The sequence below is a fragment of the Periplaneta americana genome, chromosome 10 (assembly GCF_040183065.1).
Source record: "Periplaneta americana isolate PAMFEO1 chromosome 10, P.americana_PAMFEO1_priV1, whole genome shotgun sequence".
Lineage (NCBI taxonomy): Eukaryota > Metazoa > Arthropoda > Insecta > Blattodea > Blattidae > Periplaneta > Periplaneta americana.
In genome coordinates, this window is record NC_091126.1 from 108,808,813 (window position 1) to 108,834,502 (window position 25,690).

A 25,690-nucleotide genomic window follows, 5' to 3' on the forward strand; every position below is an offset into this window, starting at 1 on the left:
AGAAACACAGTTTTACATTTTATTGCGCTACAAAATTTCATAAAATGATAAGACAATATTATACATTTCATATTCCTGCAAAATGTATCGGACTCAACAAAATAGTAACATTTCGTAACTTGTGACTAGTTGGGAAGGGAAGGGAAGGGAAGGGAAGATGTTGAAAGATATTGATAACAATTATTATGAATACAACTATTGTAGGAAAATACACCATTTTAACTTTTTCCTTATCAACAATTAAAACCCTCATGAAGACCTGTAAAATGTAAAAAAGTTTTTGTTCTTCAGAATATTGATTTGCTATTTAACTTCTGAGGGGCAGATTTCTTTTTATTTATGAAGCTGAAAGTTTGAAAGGTTCGCATTAAATTTATATTACTATGATGAAAAGGAAAGTGCAAGTAATGTATAATAACTGTTGGCATATAATGGATATTATGTTGACGAGAAATAGTTTTCTTTGCAGTATTTATTAATGACATGCTTCCTATCAGGTTTGAATGATTTGGTTGATATTTATCATGCATCTGAAAGGAGCACAGTCTGGCACAGGTTGGCAAAACACAACAGTCCTTTCGGGTCACTAATAGGACAGTTTGACGTCACATGCAATGACACTGCTTGTCTGCTTGTAAGGGAAGGTTGAAGGCAGGCAAGCGGTAGGTTACGTTAGCTCACTCACGAATTAGAACGGTTATGGGCAGGCCTGAAAGAGGGTTTGCCGGTCTCTGGTACATAGGCAAGAATTTGTCTAGGTCATATTTTCGACATGTTTCTTCACTGAAGTCTATATTGTTGAATAAAATTAACTATAGGATCTATTTTTAGTTCTTTCAGTATGTCATCAATTGTTACGGTATTCTAGCAAAGAGCATCCCACTGTCCATCTCATAAACTTCATTTCAGCTGGTGTGAGCCTTTTCTCATCAGCTTTTCTGATTGTCCATGCCTGACTGCCGTAAGTCTGGTCGAGCTAGTGTTTTATAGCCTTTTAGTCTCGTATGTTTTGTGTTGGTGTATACAGTAGGTAAAACTATTTGTCATATTTTGTGGCAATAAATCATTGGGTAATAAAGTCACTGATCAGCATGAAATTTGCCTTAAACACCAAAAGTGTGCAGTTTTCAAGTAATTTATATCTTAAAACATTTATGCTCCTTGAAAATCAATGAATGTTGTTATCTTACTTTCTGTTTAAACTATTTTCAATATTTTGATTAAAATTTAAAATCTGTTCATTTGTTGAATGTAATTATCTAAAAGCAGTGTGATTAGAGGCGAGTGGGTTATTACATCTCAGAACGAGTTTGTTCTGTACGAAATCATCATTTCTATCACATTAGTAAGTGATATCAGTTTGTAACTCGAAAAAGTATTAGTGTATTATTGCTTTCCAAAAGTGGTATTAAAATAGTTATCTCTCTAGTCACCACATATTGTTTTACTCCAGGAGAGATTACAAAGGAAAAGTAATATTAGTTTTGCTTTGCTGAAATTTAAAAAAGAAATTTAACATGTATATGATCTGAAGCTTGAGGTTTATTGGATCTTAGGTTAATAGCAATGTTTATTTCTTTGATTTTAAATCCATGTTTCAAAATATTAATTTTAAGGTGGTTTGTTGATTTGATATATTCTTTAATTTTCTTTACATTTTAGATATTATTCCTTTTTAGAGTGTTTATAATTTATTAATATTAGCAGGGTCCGTCCCTACTTGGGCTAACAAACAAGTTAACAAAGAAAAGGTTGCTCTTATTGGAGAAAAATTAATTCTCAATACTTTTTCCAGAACCATAGGGATTGTATCTGCATATAATACCTCTGTGTGACAATGGTGAACTTATTGGATTTTTCCTTTTGTGGAGTCATATTTTTACTGTTGGAATATTATAATTAGGGCCTGGATTTTGATGAAAAGTCGTTTTTTTTTTTTCCTGAGTAGTCAGAGAAGAAGCAGTGGCAATTAAGTACATTCTCCAAGAAATCTATTAGATCTATGGAAAATAGAATGTGGTATATGTATAAGTTTAGGAGAGGGGTTGTGTTTAGATAGCAGCTAATTGAATGTGTTAGGTTTAAAAAGAAAAAAAAATGAACTAGTTTTTAAGGATATGTAAGACTTGGCATAGGTGAATAAAATTGTAAAGTAAGGCAGATCTGGGATTATATAGAATTGTAGCAGGTCTGTCTTACAGATATATGATGGATGAATAAATATATCATATATCTAGATCTAGGCCTATGGGGTTTTTATAGATCATCAGTATGCCTCTGGTTTTAATGAAAAGTCATCTTTTTTCTGAGTAGTCTTGAGACAATACATAGTGGCAATTAAGTACATTTTCAAGAAATATATTAGATCTATGAGGTTTCTATAGGTCATCAAAATGTATTTTTTCATGTTTTTGAGACTAAAGTAATTTTTTAACATATATACAGAGTAGTCCAAAAAAATGTATACACTGTTTGTTCATCAAAAACTTTGGAACAAATTGAGATAAATTCTCGTTTTTGGGGAAATTGTAGCTTAATGTAGGTGTTCAAAGTGGCCACCATCAGCATCCAAACACTCCCGATGCCGCCAAACTTCTCCTCAAACTAAGTTCTGTAACATGTGCAGTGTGATAGCTGCACATGACGTTAAATTTCGATTTGTTCTATCTAGTGTAGCTGGTGTTTCCCGACAAAAACATCCTTTAGGGTCCCTCATAGGTAGTAATTGGTGTTAGGTCTGGGGACCATGCTGAGTACTCGATAGCATCTCTTCGACCTATCCATCGTCCAGGTAGAGTTTCATCCAGATACGCCCTGACATCTTGTTGGTACTGGGCTGAGGTTCCATCTTGTTGCAGATAAAATCTCTCGTCTCCATACGGCTCTCAGATGGAAGGTACAATTATTGTCTGAAGCATTTCGAGATATACCGCACCAGTAAATGTGCCTTCAAAGAATAATGGCCCAATCAAACCCGGAGGACAAACCACACCACACATTAAGTCCAAGTAAATTGATAGCTTTGTTCTGATGGATTTGCGGATTTTCTGGGGTCCAGTACACGCAATTATGGCGGTTTACAGTATCATTCAGTTTGAATTGTGCCTTGTCAGACAGACAGTGTTCCTTGCAATCTCCCCATGTTTTCAAACCACTCACAGTACTCAATTCGTCGATTAGGGTCGTCCTCATTCATTGCATGCAGCAGTCTTGGACACCTTCCACTATGCAGTCTTCAAAATTCACTGTACACTTGATCGACTGACACTGGTTTCACGTGTACACTGTTTCACAGACTTCTGTGGTGAATGTGTAAATTGTTACTGTTATGGGGGTAGCTGCCTGCGGTTTTCCTGTTACAGGTTGCCCGGAACGTCAACGTCCATTATGCAAATTATTAACAGTATCACTGGCTTCGAATTTGTGTCGAATACACGCAATTGTTAGATGTGTCTGCAGTATTGTTTGAAACTCGTTCTGCCATTGCCACCATACCTCGCCAATTTTTTCAAACTTAAAATACCACTTCCAAATCACCTTCCATTGTTCGAACGAAAACCTTGCATCACCATTTTGTTTTCACAGTACACCTGCTCACTCATCTGGTCACTGTCAACTGACATCATTAAGCTACAATTTCGAAAGCTATTGATGAACAAACAGTGTATATATTTTTTGAACTACTCTGTAGATGTAATTTTAGGCTATTTTATTCACTTTACTGATTTTTATAGGTCATTTTTACGTTGTCTGTGGTTGAATTTTCATTTTTGCGTATTTTATTTTATAGCTAGTTGTAGTGTTGTCATCTGTACCTATTTTCTATGTCAGCATTTTCCTTGTTTCTAGTTTGTTAGTGCGAATATTCCACTAGAGAAAACTAAGCAAGTTTAATTTACATAATTTCCTTTGCTGCCACACTGGTCATACTATTCCAGACGAGTCAGCATTGCATAAAATCTACTTAAGAAAATGTTATGAAAACACATTAAACCGAATACTTGAATGTGTGAATTGGGAAAATAATTTTGTATCAATTGACGAGACTACTATTCAGAGGACTGTTATGTAGCTAATGTAGTTAGGGTCCCTAGAAACAACTAATCCTGGACAAATTTTTTTTTTACCTCAGAAGTTTAGTAGGTGATTAACCACACTCAGATATGCAAATTGCTAGATAAATTTTTGTGTTTACTGTGGCCTAATGGAGTAGGCCTACAACATGAGAATGTGCTCGTCTTCCTAACAGCGAAATCTATCAGATCGTTTTACAGTAAGAAAATGCATGTTTCTTCTCTGGCCCATGTCTTTCATCAAATCGCAGAAAAGATGAGATGAAAGTTTTCAGAAGTACATGGACTAATTTCCACAGTAAAGAAAATCTTTGTGAAAGCTCTATCCCGAATTAAATATTTCAAAGACAAGGTCCCAGACATAGCTTTGCCTCCCGCATCCATTTTAACACACTGGGGTACACGGTTGACTGCATGCATATACCACTGTGGCAATTTTCAGATAGCAAGAGAAATAGTGAATAGCTTCGATAGGGCAATAGGGAGTGCACAGGACCTATTTTCTAATACTCAAATGGAAGGTAAATTGGTTGCATTAAATAAAATTTTGCATTTTTTTGCCAAAAATCGTAACCCACCTAAAAGAAAGTGCCATGGTATTAGACAAGTCAATAGAGTTAGTAAGGAATGCTGAAGATTGTATACAAAAAACGTAAAAGGTGAAATTGGGGACACAGTGGGACAGAAAATCTGTATTGGATAAAAACGAAAGGTATAAAACATTGTGCCAAATAGCCAGTATTTTGTCAGGAGAAGACTTCAGAATTGACAAATCAAAATTTTCTTGGGCTTCCAGCCAGGTCATAAGTTGGTTGTCCACCGACGTTTCGAGGATGTTCATCATCCTCATCTTCAGGGTTAAATGATAACTAGGGGTACCTAGCTCCTTAATTTATAGTGACAGAGGGAGGAGTCAGCCGAGGAGCTGTGCGCTGATTGGCTCTTATTAGTGCGGACCGCGGCTTGAACGTGGCCGACGTGTCGTCTTGCTTTGTGGTGTTCGGCTGATTGACCACGGGTCTCACAATGGGCTCAGTGGACGAGTTCTTATGTGTCCTTCACTGATGACAGCCCATCGTCTGGGTGTTGAGAAATTTAATAGCTGGTGCCCATGCCGCACTTAGTTGGAGACCCGAGTCCCGATTCAGGTTACCGCATTCTGCTGCTATGGCCAGGGTTTCCTTTACTCTTCTATCCCATCCCAGTAGCCTGAACACTTCGCCAGGACCTCGGTGTTATTAAAATTAGCCCTATGGCTTTTTTCAATGCAGTGTTCAGCCAATCCGGATTTTTTGGGCTGCATCAATCTGATGCTTCTTTGATGTTCCCAAAGACGCGTAGTTATTGTGTGTCCCGTCTGTCCAATGTAAGCAGCATCACATCTTGCTATCACCAATCTCATTGACACTAAATAACCTAGTAGTTGATACAGCATCGTTAGATAACCAACTAAAAAAGAAACTATGGTGGTGTATTGCAATGCCATCTGTGGTATGTTTAGTTATTATTTTTTTTCATATTATTTTAATAGAAGCAACGTAGTGATAATTATTATTTCAGTAAGTAATACAATAATTACATTACGAAAGTTTGCTTTACAATACAGTTTACTTACGAAGTAGGTAATAATTATATCATAGGCCAAAATTGATCATTTTCAGTAGGTCATATTTTTTTTACTGTTTTAGGTCATTTTAAGATAATTTTAGGGGAATATTATAGGTCATAAACATCCGTTCTCTACTGATAACCATCTTTTATATATTGATATAACTGTTTTTATTCTTCTAAAAAAAAACTGCAGAAATCTCCCAACAACTCTGTTGTTATAATATAGTTGTATATCTTCAGAACAACAAATTACAAATCAGTGCCTAGAACATCAGTTCCATATTGCAAAAAGTTAAAACGTGAACTGGGCAACTCCAGTCATCTCTCCCTTTATACTGGATCATCCAATTATGTATCGTCTGACCAGAGATTCTGCAGAGATTGTGCCAGCTGATAAGCTATCGCTTTGCACCAGCCAGGCAATACATGAATCCGTGGTTCACCAGTTACTTGTTTTGCTAGAGTGACTGCATAATAAATTCTAATGCACTTCAAAAGTTACTCACTCATGTCACACAAGGAGACACTGGAACTGCCTGTCTTCATTTTCCACACACTTCTGGTATCTGCTTAAGAAATTTCTTAGGGAATTTTCCGGATGTTGTCCAATGTCATCAAGAGTTTCTTCTTTGAGCACTATATGTTGTCTTCTTCACTTCTTATCTTGAACACTTCCCGTTTTCCTGAAATTTATTAACTAATTTAGGGATCATATCATGACTTGGAACTCGATCACCTGAGAATTTATCTTGAAGTAATCTCCTGATAGCAAAAGAGGATTCTGTACTGACATACCAATCATAAATAAGCACTCGGAAGAGAATAATTAGGCCTATTATGTGCCATTCTTAGCAGACTGTACACGTGTATTTGCTTGCACTGTTCAAACAGCACTAACTGTGTCACATGAGAGTCAGGTCAAAACCAGTTAATCCTTGCTCGCCCACTTTCCCATCTGGCTGTAGGTGTTGCCTTATCGGCTATTGCTATCTACAAAACATGGTGTTACAATTATTCCCACAAAAAGTAATTGTTTTGTCAATAAGACCAAACTTTGTCAGAGTTGCATGCACATAGACTGCAATATTTTGCGCAATTTCATGTGGCTTGGTTTGAGTGTCTTGAAGTTTACTATGTATTCCACATTTTTCCCAGTCGAAGCATTGGATCATCAAAGAGGGGAAAGGAACTAGCCACCCTACCCCATTATCTTTTGACTTAGTTGCCTCATGAGTGATGCCTTATTGGTGACACTTATGAGATTGTCTTCGGACTGTTAACTGAACAACAAAGGGAATATCATAATTATTGCTTGCTTCAATAGCTACACCAGGCATGCCAGAATTCAGACACTGAATGTGCAGTGTATGTGTGCGGAATGCCGGTCTGTGCAGATTGCGTCATTCACGTGTTGCTCTTACTAGTTCTTAGCCGGAGGGATGTACAAGAATCTATTCTGCACTTCTAGTGTTCGATTAAATTGACATTTGGACATTATAAACACACTTAGCAGAAGGAAAAAAACATAATTATTGTCAGTGTCTATATCTGATAATAATTGTAACACAAGAAACAATAGATTTACTCAGTTATAATTCACAAAGCAGTCGTTTGTAAAGAATGATTTATTTACATGATTTATATACAGATTTTGAAGAAAATATAAATATTGCAGTGATTTCGAAACAACAAAAAAAGAACACAGTATTTCATTTTACGTAGTAGGTACTGATTATTTCAAAGTAATACTCTTTCATTGTTCGTCAAGCATTATTGGGACCATTGGTGCACAAATGTTGAAGAAAATATTTTACTCCCAATTACATGCAGTAGGACATTGTGAGGCTTTTACACTGAAATCATTTCCTTGCTGTATGTTAATATAAATTCACATTATTATTAATAAATTGGATAAATTAAGCTTGAATTTAAATTTATATGTAGTTTCTTTGGAAAACGTTGAGAGCAAGTATCAACAAGTTGGGAGTGTTACTGGAACGAGTTAAAAGAGTAGTTCACGAACTGTGAAGCGAGGACATTTTCTTTGTGTCAGGTTTAAAGATGTATTAACGTAAGTAGCTATATTAACATGATATAGTAACGTGAGATGGAAAATTCGCCATTATATATTTTTCCAGAAAATTTTTCCGCCTTACAAATAGTTGCTTTCTTCCTTCCCTTAAAACCTCAAGAGCTTCACATGTATTATTCTCTAAATATTCTCATCACTTATCACCTCATCAAATAAAAGTTGTAAGTCGTCTAACCTTTAATGGCTGTATTATTGTAGACTCCAGAGCAACGCTGTTGTCACATTTGTCTTGCCATGAGAGTACTGATTAAGAAATAAGAGCTGGCGCGAATATCATATTTTGAGAAATTTACTAATCTGATTTAAATTCTCACATCACTATTAGGTCCACATGAGATAATGAAAGCCTTTCATTTTAAAATAATTACTGTTGGCTGAGGAAAACATTATAACAATTATGTTATATGATTCGTGATTTCTCTTCTTCGTTATATCTGTGGACTTCTCACTTTATTTTTCATCACATTCACAATCACAGCTCAGTGAGCACCAGTATTGCTCTCTGTTACTGAAACCAAAGCTGTTCTGCTACTGCAGGTAATGTACAGCCCTGTCGTGTTCCCCTCCAAGCCAATTCACTCCCTCCAGGTAGGGGAAAAGGAACTTCACATCGCACAGAGACAAGTGCACAATGTGCAGGGTTTTGGCATCCCTGAGCTACACAATGAAAAGGAATGCTGCTGCTGCTTCTTCTTCTTCTTCTTCTTCCTTGGCACTATAGCTTAATGTGAACCTTGGCCTCTTCCATGATTATTCGCCAGTTGTCTAAATCCTGCGAAATTGCTTAAATCCAATTCCTATATTCCATCTTATGTATGTCTTTCTCAACTCCATCCAACCTTTTTATTCTTGGTCGTCCACGGCTTCTTTGCCCCTGGGATTTCCATTTAATATCCTTTTAGGAATTTCTACGACATTCATCCGTGCCACATGCCCAGCCCACCTTAATCTTGCTGCTTTTAGCATTCTTCTAATAGGCGAATCTTTATAGATGGAATATAACTCATTATTATATCACCTCCTCCATCTTCCTTTCTCGTATACTGGACCAATTATTTTACGGAGTATCTTCCTCTCAAAGGCATTCAAATTTCCAGTGTTGGGGACCACGTCTCAGCAGCATATGTTAGTACAGGTCTTATAAGTGTTTTATAGATGGTTACCTTTGTGGCACGAGATAAAATTCTTGAGCAAAGTAATTTTCTTAAGGCGAAGTAAGCTCTATTGGCAGCCATTAACCTCTGCTTTATTTCTTAGGAAATATCATTAGAATAAGTAACTGTTGATCCCAGATATTTAAATTCATCGACTCCCGCGAAGTCATATCTGCCTATTATTGAGGATGGCATATTCTTGATGTTTGCCTTTCCACAGCTATGTATTTAGTTTTCGATTGATTAATGGTCAATCCCATATTCCTTCCTACCTTTTCTACATTCAGGAATGCATCTTTCATTGTCATTCTAGATCTTGTCACTATATCTATATCATCGGTGTATGCGAGTATTTGCACCGATTTATAAAATATGGTCCCTCTGCTAAGTAGGTTTGCATCTCTTGCCACCTTTTCTCCAGCGTATCTCGTTGTCGCACACCATTCTTACTGTAATATCTAATGGATTTGATAACATCTCTTTGACTCTTATACTGCTTCATACATCTGTCATTGTCATTGTTACCAGTCTCACAAACTTTTCAGCAATATCGAGTTCTCTTAGAGCATTATACAAATGTTCTCTATTAATGCTATCATAAGCAGCTCTAAAGTCAATAAATAGATGTTGTGTACCAACTCCATCTTCAATAGTTTTTTTCTAGAATTTGCCTTAATGTAAAAATCTGGTCTATGGCTGACTTGCCTAGAAGAAACTCACATTGTTGTATACCTATTTGCTTCTGAACCATCGGGAGAAGATGATCGAAAAATCTATTTGTGAATACTTTACAGCCCACATTAAGAAGGATTATTCCTCTGTAATTTTCACATGCCATTGAATCTCCTTTCTTATGAATGGGACATGAAATCCCTTCCATCCATTGTTGTGGCATTTTCTCCTGTATCCATACTGAAACAACAATATCCATCAATTATTGTTTCAACTTTGCACCACCTTACTTACGTAATTCCGCTGGTGTATTATCTGTTCCAGGGGCTTTGTTGTTCTTCAATTTATTCAAGGCAATTCTTATTTCCTCAATAGTTGGGGGGGTTTTGATTCTGATGCAATTCACATTCTTGGTGCTGTTCGGATGAAAAATTTTCTTGTGGATTTGTAACTTTAAGGATCCCATCAAAATACCTATGCCATCTTTCACATGTCTTTTTCTCTTCACTTATTCTGAAACTCCATATTTGGAAAGCAGAGAATTATACACTTGCATTTTTCCTTGTCCCATACGAATACAATCTGTCCTTGTTCATCCTTCACTAAAGTATTTTTACAATTAAAAGGCCTCCGTATATTGTTGACTTCCCTATAGAACTTTCTTGCCTCATTCTGATTCCTTAATGCTTCCATACTTTCAACATTTAATTTCATCCATTCTCTCTTCTTACCTTGATGAACCCTCTTTTCAATTCTTCTTTTATCTTTATAATATTCCCAAATACTTTTGTCCCTGTAGTGTCTTTCCATATGCCTTATTCTTTTCCTGTGTAGCAATCTCACATTCAGTATCAAATTACGAAGATCTTTTACTTCTCTCTTCCATTACCAGTATTTCATTTGCTGCACTCTCAACTGCTTTCTTAGTTATCTCCCATTTTTCGTCAATATTGTTATGATCCATCGCCTCTTCAAGTATCTATGTCACCTTGGTTTGATATTTTTCTCTACTTTCCTGTAATACCAGCTTATTTAAATTATATCTATATTTTTTTTCTCTAACCCTTCTATATGCATTGGAAATATTTTGCTCTGATTTGGGCCCATACCAAGTAGTGATCTGAATCTATATGGGGTCTTACATCTAGTAGCCTAAATCTGATCTATATCTGGTATCAATCAGTACATGATCAATTTGATTTACAGAATTACCATCAGGTGATTTCCATGTTTCTTTGTGAATTTCTTTGTGTGGGAATAGTGTAAATCCCACAATCATATTTCTAGATGTAACAAATAAGAGAAGTCTTGTTCCATTATCGTTACTTATAGTATGTTTACTGTAATCTCCAATCGTAGGTCTAAATATTTGCTCCTTTCCCACTTGCACATTGAAATCACCAACTATTATTTTTATGTGACCTGGGCAGTTATCATATACTTATACTAGAGTTTCGTAGAACTGTTCCTTCTCTTCCACCTCAGATTTTTCTGTCGGGGCATGAATGTTAATTAAAACAATAATTAAAAAATTTTCCTGTTATTCTAAGCACTGATAATCTCGGGCTGATAGGTGTTTAAATTGGTGGTGTATCATGAATCCAGTACCAAGTTCATATCTTTCTTGGCTGCAGTTATAAAATACATTGGCTTGTTTCTCTATAATTCCATTTCCTATCCATCATACTTCTTATAGGGCCATAATATTGGGCTTTAATTTTACTATCTGGTCTATTAGCATTTTCAGTGCTCCAGGATGGTATAGAGACCTTACGTTCCATGTTCCTATACATATAATTGGATTCCTCCTTTTTTTTTCTTTATGTTCCATTTGCTTGTCCATTGTTCTTGCCATTTTCATTTCCATTAGACAGTCTGGCTTCTATTTGTGTTGGTTTCGTAACTGTAGGCTTTTTACTGAGATGGGTAGTCGGCCCATTACCAAACCCTCTGCCCAGAGGACCGGGTAATTTTTGATCAGGGTTATCTTCCCCTAGCCTTTGGAGAACTAACTCCATATGATACAAGGCAGCAACAGCTGGTTTTGGTCCACCTCGGGTATTTTATTTCTCCAGTACCCACCATATCTGGTGAGCATTCCCCTATCTGCCACTTGGGGAGGTGCCTGAGAGAAAGAATGCCTACTTGTCTAAATTTTTCTTTCACAATTTAAACAGCGTGAGGAGAGGTCACTCATTCCACAAGTGCTTCTGTTTCTATGCATGTACTTGACACTTTCCGAACTATTTCAGAGTCAGAAAAAACTCTCTTCATTGAAATACTGATAAGTATTATGATGTTTCACACAATGAAATGCCAAATTCCCCTCTACTGCACGATCCTTATCATTTGATTCTGGTTGAATGAAGGAGTTAATAATTTAATGGAACATTTTTCTTCTCTAACATTTTTTTTGTCTTTCTCATTTCCATGTGGGCTTTTAAACCTAACGACCATTTGTATTGCTACTGTAACATTAGGTACAGGCACTGTAAATTACTTATGATCTTACAGACTTTCTACTTTATGAATTATGGGTGATTCAATATAATTTCATTGCCTTTTATTGCCCTATTTTTGTTGTTTTTAGAGCCTTTTTAGGCGCCTAAAATATCATTTTTATTGCCTTAACTTCCGATATCTATTCATTACTTAATTTGCTGCAAAGTCGAAAGTCATTTCGAAAAAATTGTATCTTTTTTTTTGAAGTTCATTAATAAACATACATTTTCTTTTCGACATTTCTGTTCTCTAATGTAACTGTAAAAATACAATAATAAAACCATGTAAAATAAACTACACGCTACACGATACCACATTCAAATGTATATAGATTTGAGTTGACATGACACGCAGAATGGTTTGTGTAGATTTCTGTTATCAACCGTTTGTTTGCTGTTGACGATGTTGGAGTAGCCTCTTACTTATCACACTTATTTTTAATTTTTCAATACCTTTGTTAAGGATTTATAGAAAACGCGGACATTTTTCCTCTGAAAAAACATCTGCCTGGATGCCCTTTGTATTAGGTATGTAAAATAGGACATGCCCAGGGAAAAGCGAATTTATGGTAACAATGATCACTGACTTGAATTTCAGATGTCTGGAGAGGAGTATGACTCTGATATGAAATATTCAGATGATGACATATGTTACGAAGATTATTATAACAATGAGGAAGACTATGATGCAGAGCAAGTAGATCCAAGCAAAACTGACCCTGAATATTTCGTATTTGATTGCCTTACTGTTGAAGAAGTTGAAAGACTCCTGAATGAATCAGTTGAAATATTGAGCAATACCCTACAAGTAAGTACACGCATTTTTCTTAAATATGTTTGGATTTTTAGCGAAACAGAATTATGAGGAAAGATTTTAATGAACTGTCTATTGTGCAATTTAGATTTACACTTTGTCCTTTTCCATATAAAAAGTATTACTAGTATTTGACTTCACCTTATTGCTCTTATCATTCTCAAGTCTTCATCCACATCATGAATTCACATTTTCTTATGCTTGTCTTTCGACTTGTGTCTATGGATTTCTGTTAAAGATTTCTTGAAATATTCGTACCTTTCATCTGGCACCCATATGATATGTATGAACTGCCTAAGGTAAGTAGTAGGTACACCAAGACAAGTGTGAATTTTTTCATTTATGTTCACAAGTCTTAAAATAGTTTTGTTATCCTGATTGGTTGCCAGGACTCTGAGGGTATCGTCAGATATACTTCTCAGATATTTAATATCTGTACTTTTTTTAATGTTTTATCTTCTTTCTCCATGATCAAATTTTTGGATGTATGTCTGTGCACTGCCATTTTCTTTTACTTCTTCTTCCCAAACTGTGGACGTGGAAAACTATAGAAGCTCTTAGGCATAAATGGCCTATTGTGTGACCCATTAATTAGAAATCCTCACAGGAGACTGCAGTGGGTGTGCAACTTTACGATGCTGCTAGATTGCATTTTTTTTAATTTCCTTGAGAGACAACATGTGTTTTCGGAAGTATTAATGCCTGATATGGCTTAAGCCTGAACAATGCAGTAGAATGTGGGATGATGACTCAACATCCATCCCACATCTTTTACAGGTTGGGTGCTCTGAGAGACCCAATAGGCTACATGAAGGTGTTTATACAGATGGCATTGTCCAATTAGAAGTGCGGTTGTCCATGTTAAATTTCTCCTTTTTAATACTAGGAGTTAGTTTAGTTCCAATTAGAAGTGCGGTTGTCCATGTTAAATTTCTCCTTTTTAATACTAGGAGTTACTTATTTACTTACTTACTTACTTACTTACTGGCTTTTAAGGAACCCGGAGGTTCATTGCCACCCTCACATAAGCCCGCCATTGGTCTCTATCCTGAGCAAGATTAATCCAGTCTCTACTATCATATCCTATCTCCCTCAAATCCATTTTAATATTATCTTCCCATCTACGTCTCGGCCTCCCCAAAGGTCTTTTGCCCTCCGGCCTCCCAACTAACACTCTATATGCATTTCTGGATTTGCCCATATGTGCTACATGTCCTGCCCATCTCAAACGTCTGGATTTTATGGTCCTAATTATGTCAGGTGAAGTATACAATGCGTGCAGCTCTGTGAATACTAGGAGTTAGTTTAGTTAAGTCAATCTTGGTTATCCAATAAGGAGTTTGGCCTGTCTCATGGCTGGTATAGAGCTTCAGACTCTCAATAAACTCCTAACCGGGTTGTCCTTTAGACCCTGTTTGTTTATACACTGTGAGATTCCCACATATGGTTCCATAGCACAGCATTAGATAGTAAATCAGCTTGGTCATTACTGTATATTCCACTGTGTCTTGAGTCCTAAATGAGGTGTACTTTATTATTTCTGAATAAGGTTTTCAGGGTAGTTCTGCAGTCTTCAAGCGGTCTGAATCTACTTTGTGCACGCTTAGCATATCCAAAGTAGTCCAGCTGTCAGAACAAATGTAGATATTTATGTCTTTGCATGCTCTGTTTAGGTTTTCCTGAGCGCAGGCTAGAATAACAAACACTTCAGCCTGGAAATCCTCAGTACAATGACTAAGAGGGATAGAAATTCTAGCCCTCACTATTATTCTGGAACTATCTGTAAACCATACCAGACTTTCAGCTAGGAAATGTTTAAGATAATCTCCCTCACATTCTTCCCTATGAGGAATAATGCCAACAGAAAAGTTAACATGGTGAGGAGGAATCATACTATCCTGTCTCATTTCAGCAACAGAATATTGATGTCTGTTGCCATTTTCTAAATACGTGCATGACCAAAGCCTCCCTTCTCACTCCCTATCCATTGGTCAGTGCCTTGGAGATTAGAGGCACATGACTTCATTTTGGATTGACAAATCTAGAGGAGGTAGACACAACAGGGCTTTGAGAGCCCTGATCAGTGTTGCATACCTGCCAACCCTCCTGAATTAGTCGAAAGATTTCCGATTTTCTGACATTGTATGTTATTCTGCTGAATTTTCCCCGTGTTCGCATTTTGTGTGGAAAAATCGCTTGTGACGAAATTCATGCCATTGGCTGCTGGCCGTGATGGGAAATTTGAGTGCTTGCTCTGACAATGTATTAGTGTCCCCCACCCAGATAAAATAGTTGCGCACAGCTCTGAAATGAATATCCCAGTCGACAACATGGAACTTGGAAGCATCACTACAGTTACATTGCAGCAAGGGAATAAGTTTTCTAGTTTCTGTAATTGCGGTGTAGAAGACAAGATGAACACGATGTCATTGAAAAAACCTAAAACAAGTAAAAAGTATGAACAGTATTATAAAGAAGCGTATGCCATGGAATTTCAATGTATAACCAAATCAAAGAAAGGTGCCACTTTTGCTTTTTGTACTATCTGCCAGTGTGAGTTGAGTGTGTCATGGTGGTGAAGGTGATGTTATTACATACTTCAAAACTGTAAAACATAAAGACAATGTTCACTGTGAAAAATGGAATCGTAAAGTTGACAAAAGTTTCTTCTCAAACGAAAATAATAGTGCCATATGCCATATGTGCGGAGTGTTAGTTCACTTCATTCATAGTGGAACACAATCTGCCAATTGCCTGTGCAGATCATGCTGACTCACTATTTGGGAAAATGTTTCCGAAATCCGATATAGCAAAACAATATGGGTGTGCCAGGACAAAGACACTGCCATCATTGGTGAACTTGCATTAAAGCAAGAAAACTCGATCATTACTTCTTTACTGCAGCAACCACTCAGTATGGCAACAGATGGCAGTAATGACATGTGACAGTAAATTATATCCTGTAGTCGTTACTGTGTTTAATAAAGAAATAAATCAAATTGAAAGCTGTCTTCTTGCCTTGCCAGCACTAGAAGAAGAATCAACCAGACGTAACAATGATAAGCTTGTTGTTGACTGCCTTAAATCTCATGAGCTGTCACTCTCAAATTGTTTGGCCTTGAGTGCGGATAACGGACTCATTATGATTGGATCAAAAAATGGCGTAGCTCCAGTTTTAAAGGAAGAACAAGAAAATCTAGTTGTCATGGGGTGCCCATGCCACCTTGTTAATTTAGCAGCCAAGAAGGCAGCTTATTTACCAATTAAAGTTAATGAAATCATTATAGATATATTTTTCTATTTAGGGAAAAGCTCAAGAAGAAAAGACAAGTTGAAATTGCAACAACTGCATGACACTGATGTCAGAAAAATCCTGAAACATGTATCTACTCGTTGGTTATCCATAAGCACATGTTTGCAATGAGTGGTGGAACAGTGGCAGCCCCTAGTCACCTTCTTTCATGGAGAAATAAAGAATAAGAAAAAGTACATCAAATTTGGTCACTTAGAAAATCTCCAAGTGTAAGCCTACACCATTGCAGGAACCCATGCAGTAACATCACAAGGCCTCAGACCTGACTCAACAGTAAATTCACAGGGTAACAGTCCTGCATCTTCAGTAAAAACAAAGTTGACAGGCCTGCCAGCAGTGTTACAAACAAGGTTAGGTCTATTTCTTTGCCTACTGCTGTAGGCCTAGTCTCAAAGAAAAATGAACATTTGGAAAAAAAAATAGTTGTGCAGGAAAAAAAACCTGAATCTAGCATTACATCACATGGACAGTAAAAAAAAAGTGTGTTCAAATAAAGAACAAAATTGCATTGTTTCGCGTGAAGAAAGGGTGTTTCTTTTTCTGACAAGCAGTATAAATGAAGCCTTTTGTCTGTTTCTCTTGACTGCATTACATTCTTTTGAGAAAACAAATATTATTTTACAATCTCAAGTGCCTCATATCCATGTGTTACGGTCACTGCTATATGATATGTTTAAAAGTGTTTTGTCAAGATTTGTAAAACCTGTAGTTGTGAAAGACAGCACTTCTATTTTTGAAATTGACTATCATTGTAGAACAAATCAGAGATGATATGAACCTGGTGATAGGAAGTGCAGCTTTCAAAGTAGTAAAACATCTGGAAACAGAAGACAAACTGAAGTTCTTTTCTATGGTTAGAAACTACTACAGTGCTGCATGTGACTACATGATCCACAAGTTCCCCCTCAAAAGTGAAGTTATTAACATATCCAATTTCATCAATTGTTTATTTACAAGTGTAAAATTTGTTGATATGTTCCCAGTAATTTTGCCTGTACAGAACAATGAAAATAGAGAAGCAGCTGAAGATGACTTACAGTCACAGTTCTGTGAGCTGCAGTTGGATGATTTGCCCAACAGTATTATACTCCAGAAGAGAATAGATACACAGTGGTCTCTAGTGGGTGAAATGAAAAATGCAGATGATCATTTAAAGTACGACAAATTAAGTAAAGCCATGCCTGGCATCTTAACCATACTGCATGTGAAAGAATTTTCAGTCAGGTGAAGAAGACAAGAACTCACTTTCGAGCATCAATGTCCAACAATAACCTGAAAAAAACTTTCAAGTCTTGACAGCATGGTCAGTGCTTTGAACAAGCTTTTGATGACAATTTTTTAAGAAAGACAAAATCTGCTACCATAGCATCACTGAAGACAACAAGCAACGAGGTGCAGTAAGACAGGTATGTATTTTCGCAGTTTTATTCTTGAAATCAAAATCTCCCTATTTTCCGTTTCTATAGATTGGCAGGTGTGATGTTGTTTCCATGAATCCTGTAACTAATAGTTATTAGTAGAACTTATATCTTATTGAAGAGTCTTTGAAATCGCATCGATGGATGTATGGAATCTTTGCAATGGGGGAACCATATCATTGAGTGTCTGATTAATTTAATTAATTTCGTACCTAAACTCGTTTATTTCATCTTTTATCAACTCACTATTAACAACTGAGATGGTTTAACTGATTTTTTTTGGAGGACCAGGGTTTAGTTCTCAACTTCACCAATTATTAGAATAATTGCCAATGTAACTCCTAATCCACGTGAATATGCTAGGAGAAAATCCACAAACGATTAGGGAAAACGCGGAAATTCTAGTTGAAGTAAGTAAAGCGATAGGGTTGGAAGTAAATCCCGAAAAGACTAAGTATATGATTATGTCTCGTGACCAGAATATTGTACGAAATGGAACTATAAAAATTGGAGATTTATCTTTCGAAGAGGTGGAAAATTCAAATATCTTGGAGCAACAGTAACAAATATAAATGAGACTCGGGAGGAAATTAAATGCAGAATAAATATGGGAAATGCGTGTTATTATTCGGTTGAGAAACTTTTGTCATCTAGTCTTCTGTCAAAAAATCTGGAAGTTAGAATTTATAAAACAGTTACATTACCGGTTGTTCTGTATGGTTGTGAAACTTGGACTCTCACTTTGAGAGAGGAACAGAGATTAAGGGTGTTTGAGAATAAGGTTCTTAGGAAAATATTTGGGGCTAAGATGGATGAAGTTACAGGAGAATGGAGAAAGTTACACAACGCAGAGCTGCACGCATTGTATCCTTCACCTGACATAATTAGGAACATAAAATCCAGACGTTTGAGATGGGCAGGACATGTAGCACGTATGGGCGAATCCAGAAATGCATAAAGAGTGTTAATTGGGAGGCCGGAGGGAAAAGACCTTTGGGGAGGCCGAGACGTAGGTGGGAAGATAATATTAAAATGAATTTGAGGGAGGTGGGATATGATGGTAGAGACTGGATTAATCTTGCTCAGGATAGGGACCAATGGCGGGCTTATGTGAAGGCGGCAATGAACCTCCGGGTTCCTTAAAAGCCAGTAAGTAACTCCTAATCCTCATATTAATTCCTTCTCAACTGATTGAATTGTTTATGCTTTTAAATTGAATTGATTTAATTGGTATATATTACTTTTTTAACTCAACTGATGAAAATTGTTTAGGTTTGTAAACTGAATTAACTTCTTGCTATGTACTGTATATTTTTTGTAGAGCCACCAGTGTAGCTCCTCAGTCAGCAGACTCGCTTGCCTGCTGATCCGGAGCTGCACTCGGACTTGTGTTAGGTTCCCATTTGGGCTGTTTATATGGCTGGGTTTTTTCCAAGGCCTTTTCCCAACTATAAGGCAAATGACAGGTAATCTATGATGAATCCTCGGCCTCATTTCATCTCTTGGCTTGTTCCACATCTTAAAGCTTCAATGTTAATGTAAGATCTGTGGAATATAGTAAATAAAATAAATGATAATTCAAAATTAGGTATCTGCAAAAAGGCTGCTTACATACATCACTATTCACATATAGACGTTGTAGCAGCATCACATGCATCACACAATGAAGCTATGTTGCACATTTTTATAATTATTTATTTTTCCCGTTTCCATAATGTCAAAATGCATTTGAGGTATTTAAAAAAATTATACATACTTTAGCATGAAAGGTTATAATGACGGTTCAGAACAATACCATCGTAATTAGCAGCACCAATAATCGCACTTACGATATAATTGTTCTGAACCGTTGATAAGTTCAAGTAAAAAAGGGTTGTCTTGTCAAATTAAGTAAATAATATTTTTGAACTGTGCGATGTAATTTTAAAGCTGTTTAGAGAGACAACTGAGAACGAAAATCCAGTAGTCAGTATGATTTTCTCGGAACTTCAGAATCCTCATGTAAAAGCATATCTGCATTTATTAAATCATGTGTTGGACATTATTTAATCGATGCAATGCTATGTTCCAATCTCAAATGATACTATAGAAGACTTGTACCCAGAAAGTGATTAGTTAAGATTTTGGCAATGCAATTAGTGAAATATTCCTCATTCTCTGACAAGGACAAATTTGATATAATTTAAATGTAATGTGAGTCCCAGCTTACATTCCCAATGTTTCTGTTGACCAACCAGCAGCAGGTCCCCTCTGCTAACTTTTGCACCCAAGAACTCATGATACTCTGCCAGATTAAAGCATACATACTCACATTATATTTCTAATAATCAGTACTCAACCTCCAGCTGCTGGTAGTGTTGCCTATTTTGTATGATACTTAATTCACGTGACATTATTTACAGAACCTGTTTCATTAAACCTGTTCACTAAAATTAGTATTGTTTTTCTACACAGAACTGTGTGGCCAGAAAATTTACATCTAATAACATTTTCCTTTGTTCTGCCATACAATTTTTTTTTCTTTTGTACATTTGCAAAATGTGTACATGTTCACGCACTGAATATGTAACCATTGCAAAACAACACAACATAATAAATTGCACGTTATCATAGCTCAATCACTGTGTGTATTTATTGCCACTTGTCAAAGACCAGTTACAGAATGACAGCTGATTTTGGGGAATGGGGATTCATCAACTATGCAACTTTCACATAGTGATCCCTTACTCCCATTCCCTCATTCGCTCTCTCTTGCCACATGCACAAAACAACTCATACCTGAAGGATAACATAAACACCAGTCGTCCACACCTGTGGAGTAACGGTTAGCATGTCTGGCCGCGAAACCAGGTGGCCCGGTTTTGAATCCCAGTTGAGTCAAGTTATCTGGTTGAGGTTTTTTTCTGGGTTTTACCTCAACCAAATATGAGTAAATGCTGGGTAGCTTTCGGTGCTGGACTCCAGACTTATTTCACTGGCATTATTACCTTCATTTCATTCAGACGCAAAATAACCTGAGATGTTGATACACGTCATAAAATAACCTACTAAAAAAAATAAACACAAATCAGAAAATGGTGAAATAAGTTAAGCATTAGGGAATTCACCAGCTGTGCAGATGATGTGGAACAAACTCATGAGAATATCGAATCTGCATTTTTAGTGTTTAGTCATAAAACAGGGATGTCCAATTTTGAAAAATTATTAACTTTATTAATGTAATCCTGTGAAGTGCCATGAGTTCATGAATGGAAGTGTCGTTAGTGGAGAGAACCTACCACTGATCAACGAACAGAAACACTGAGAACATTCGCTGGGACTCACTGTATTTTGATTCTCGTGTTCTGCCGCCTTTTGAAGAAATAAATGTTGGGGAGAATACCATAAAGCATTAAGAACACCTCTTAAGTTTTGCAAACAGTGTATCAGTATCCATTAAATAGCAATCTATTCATGAACGTGGCTTTTACTACTCCAAACAAAACTTCGACTCCAAATTTGGACCCTAGTTATGACATATTAGGACGTGCAATGAAGTACGATACATTAAAACCTGGATCAACAAAAAGCTTTAAAAGATTTATTGAAGTTTGCAGTGTACAGTATTTATGAGAATAAAAAAAAAAATTTGTTAGATTCCGAGAATGTTGCTGCTTGCTGTTACTCTGTAAGTCAAGAAAATGTTTAATCTTTGAAGGGAATGAAGTTTTTTATAATGCCAAGTTAACTGCAATTTTACTGACTGTTTCATGGAAATGCAGATGTGAAAAGAGTTTTGTTTACGATGAGAATATTAAATCCAAGTGAAGTAACGGTAAAGTCCTTGAACTTTTGATTTGTTGAAGTGCAATTGGATTTAAAAATCGAAGTCAGGCAACTGCTATGTTATTGTACCAGTGGTCGTGATCAGTATGCAAAATGTGATAAGAATGGCATTGAATCTTGTGATAATGAGGACTAGTAAAACTGTGGTGAAATGCTGTAAAAATGTTGTTTTGCTGTTTCTTTTTCATATATATATATATATATATATATATATATATATATATATATATATATATAAGGGATTTATTATACTATTGAATATTAAATTTGTGACAACTATGTCAACATACATGTCGAACTTGGCGTCAGGCCACAAAGAGAAAAACACTGGAGGAGAGGGATTCGATCTGGTGCTGTGGATTAAACTTTGGTGTAGCTCAATGATTAGAGCTCTTGGTACGTTGAACCAAGGACCCAGGTTCGATCCCTGGCACTGGAGCGAATTTTTCTCCTCTAATATTAATATTAAATTTGTGACAATTTTTTTCACTTAACTGTTAGTAACCCCAACATGACGAGTTATACAACACATTCAACAGACATCACTAATAATTGATATATTTGAATTGTTTATATTGTGCTATTATCACGCTTTACTTGAGAAGTAGAATGTAGCAGAATTTTGTTACACTTGTAACGAAATTACATATTTTTTGCTTGCCAACAGTGTCCACACATGGCAACAAGTATCATGCTCAATGATAGCACAAATGCTACACGTTAATTCACACTTCAGTGACACACTCTGAGTCAGATATTTAGAAAACTAGAACAAAGAGATGGCGTGTTGACAAAATTAATTGGATGACTCTCGCAAAGGAAGACTGTTACACTGCGAAAAACAAACTCATCTAGAGAAAATGGTGCAGATTTTGTAATTACTTTCAATAAGTTTTATGGTGCAACATTCGCGTTGAGTTTTTCTTGCTTGTGTTCTTGTTTCTAGATAACACCATCTTTGGCTAAAGTTCTCCTCCATGCTCACGAATGGGCAATACCAGACATTATTGTTAAATATCGTGGAGACTCATGCAGATTGTTGGTGTTGTCAAAAATAAAACCACCACATCCTCCAGAACCTGTTGCCTCCAGGCACATGCGACACCAGGTGTGTCCAGTTTGTGTGGCAACACAGAACATAGATAGGTTTAACAGTCTGGCATGTGGTCACCTCTTCTGCAAAGACTGTTGGACTATGCATTTTGAAGTACAAATTGCTCAGGGTATCTCTACAGGTATGTATGTATGTATGTATGCATGCCCGTAATGTATGTGTGTATGTATGTATGTATTTTTTAATATAATATTTATTTACAAATGCCCCAATACATAATTTTAGTAATACTACATGCTTTGAGTATACATATCTACGCATTTACACACTAGTGATATATACATGGGTTTTTGACAAATATTGTTCTGATGACTTAGGTGTTTAGTTCACTGTGTTAGATTTGAAGTATCTCTTTTTAGAGTTTTTCAAAATCTATTGAATTGATAAAATGGATGGTTTCAAATAATTTTGTACTAATACTCATTGTTCACTGGCCATTGTTTCGAATACGAAACTCTTGTTTTTAGATTTTGTCTTTTGTTTTCTAGGATAGGACACTCGAATAATAAGTGTTCAACCGTTTGTTCACCTCTATCACAAACACAAATGGAATTTTCAATTATTAGATAGGCTCTTGTTTTCCCATGTCCTGTTATAATTGCTGCGATATTAGGAATGATATTTATATTTGTTTTTAATTTGCCTATTATGCTTGGGAAGAATGTTTTCGTTGTCCCATCTTTCACTGTCGTGCTCCATTCATTCTGCCATATGTTGGTGCTCTCCACTTCCAATTCCTTGAGTATGGCACTTTTTAGCAATTTGTTGTAGCAAACCTCAATATCATTTCTTCATGCCTGTTGTTTTGCCAACGTCTGCCAGCTCATTGCCATATGTTCTCACATGTGCTTTAACCCATGCGAATCCTATTTTCCATTCAAGATTTTGAAGACACATCACTTTCTTCCTAATTTCTTCGGAGAGGCTATTTATGATTCCTGGTGTTCTTTATCAAGTGTAAATTTATCTGGCTGTCTGTATAAATTTGTGCTGTCCTTTCACTGGTGTCTTGTAATACTATTGTAGATAATGCTTCTAGTGCTTTAATTATATGTATGTAATGTATATGTGTGTATGTGTGTGTGTGTGTGTGTGTGTGCGTGCTCCATTACTTGGAGTAATAATACATGCTTCTCTCTTAGAATTCTTGATACAAAATTTACATTACTTTCAAAGTCTATTGATTGTACAAAGCATAGAAATTGTCTCATATATTTTTTCACTATCACACTCTTGTTCAGCGGCCATATATCTTGTGAAATACATTTCTGGAAGGTGTCTTTTTGCGTTAGTAAAATTGGAGAATGAAATATTATATGGTCCACTATTTGGTCACCAGTACCGCAGGGGCACATAGAGTTCTCTAGAATTTTAAATCGTTGGTAGTAGACTCTGGTTTTCCCATGTCCTGTCGTAAGTGCAGAAAAGTTAGGAGTAATGCTTATCTTCATTTTTAATCTGTCTGGAATGCTTGGGAGAAAGTTCTTTGTTTCAGCTCCTTTTGTTGTTTTCTCCCATTCACTTTGCCATAGATTGGTGCTCTCTATTTCTAAATCATATGTATGTATGTACGTACATGATATACTTACCTTTTTCATATACGTACTTTATGTGATGTGCAGTAAGCTTTTTCATGTTTCATCATGAGATTTTTTGTGATGAACATCAACTATGCTTGAGCTACAGACAGGTGCTTCTGAAACTAGCTTTGCAAAAATTATAAGTGATATATATACTTCTACTTTCTCATTGTAGGAAGTACATATTAGAGAAAATGTGTGGTGCTATAAAAGAAAATGGCTTTCGAAATCTTAGCTAAAATCTAGACCTACATGTGTTTAACTAATCACCCCATTTCTACTTACAACCATGTTATGATGAGTCTGCATTGTATTGTTACTCAGGAGAAGATGAGTGGAAGGAATGTGATAATCATTGCAGTAGCCAAGTTATTACTCATGCTGAAAAACGTTAGTTACAAGTAACTATTAATAATTCCCTAATCTAGTACGAATTATAATTAATAGCTTTACTTTTCACTTCTTAAGCACAACAGCAATGTCGAGCAAATGATTAAGTCGGTATGTTTGTTAATGAGTAGTATTGCTCTTGTGTCACATATTGTAAGCATTCACATCACTAACATACTTCCCTTCCCTTTTCATCCCATGCTCTCTTTCTCCTGAGCAACAAACAATAGCATCTTCTTTGCCTGCATGCTGAGCCACAACTACACCTTCCTTCTACATTGACATATTTGGACATTAACATAAATGGGTCTACAAAATGTTTGTTACATACTAACATGCAGTAAGATGTAGTTAAAATGAAGTGCGGTCCAATACGAATTTTAGCACCTAAAATTTTAAGATAAATTAAATAGTAAATGGATATAATAGCAAGCATACCTTTTAAGGAAGGAGTTCGGGTTCAAAATCGGTTTTTAGCTGAATATTTGAAGTGGTAATGGAAGCTGTTCTATGTCCATCAGTTTCTGTTCCATTTAAACCAGAGCAGTGGTTTTGCTGTAACAGCTGTTTGTTGAAATGATGTGTGATGTCATATGCAGTATTGCTGATACCTGAAAGTCGTGTGTTGTGGATGCAACATATTCTTTCTTCCACTCGTTTCTTACTTGCACTGTGGATGTCTTTGCTCCACTTGTTTGTTACTCACACATACAAATTACTGTAATTTATTGTACAGTAGTGGCAAAAAAACCGGACCGACCCTTGTAGCTGATTTCAGAGCCTTGTTCACCCCAGAGCACGATAGACTGGTAACTAAGACTTTCGTTGGTAACTAAGACTTTCGTGGTTCGAATCCTGCCTGGGAAGGAAACTTTTTTTGTTCCTTATTCAAATTTATTCCCATTACTTTTCGATTGCTAGTAAAATTCATGTTCTGCGAATAATAAGTTAATTAAGTAGTAAAATATCGCTGCAATCGAAAAGTATTGGGAATAAATTTGAATAAGGAACAATAAAAGTTTCCTTCCCAGGGAGGATTCGAACCACGAAAGTCTTAGTTACCAGTCTATTGTGCTGTGGAGTGAACAAGGCTCTGAAATCAGCTACAAGGGTCGGTTTGGTTTTTTTTTTTG

The 25,690-nt window shown here is 36.2% G+C and overlaps 1 protein-coding gene across 1 annotated transcript in view; it reads left to right on the forward strand.

The window, feature by feature from the left end:
• Window positions 1-25,690, forward strand: part of LOC138707943 (potential E3 ubiquitin-protein ligase ariadne-2-like) — a 77,460-nt gene that overhangs the window by 23,925 nt on the left and 27,845 nt on the right. Inside the window, exons 2-3 of the mRNA XM_069838009.1 lie at window positions 12,702-12,911; window positions 22,420-22,708. Of these exons, the coding sequence (XP_069694110.1) occupies window positions 12,702-12,911; window positions 22,420-22,708 (499 nt within the window). The remainder of the gene's footprint in view (window positions 1-12,701; window positions 12,912-22,419; window positions 22,709-25,690) is intronic.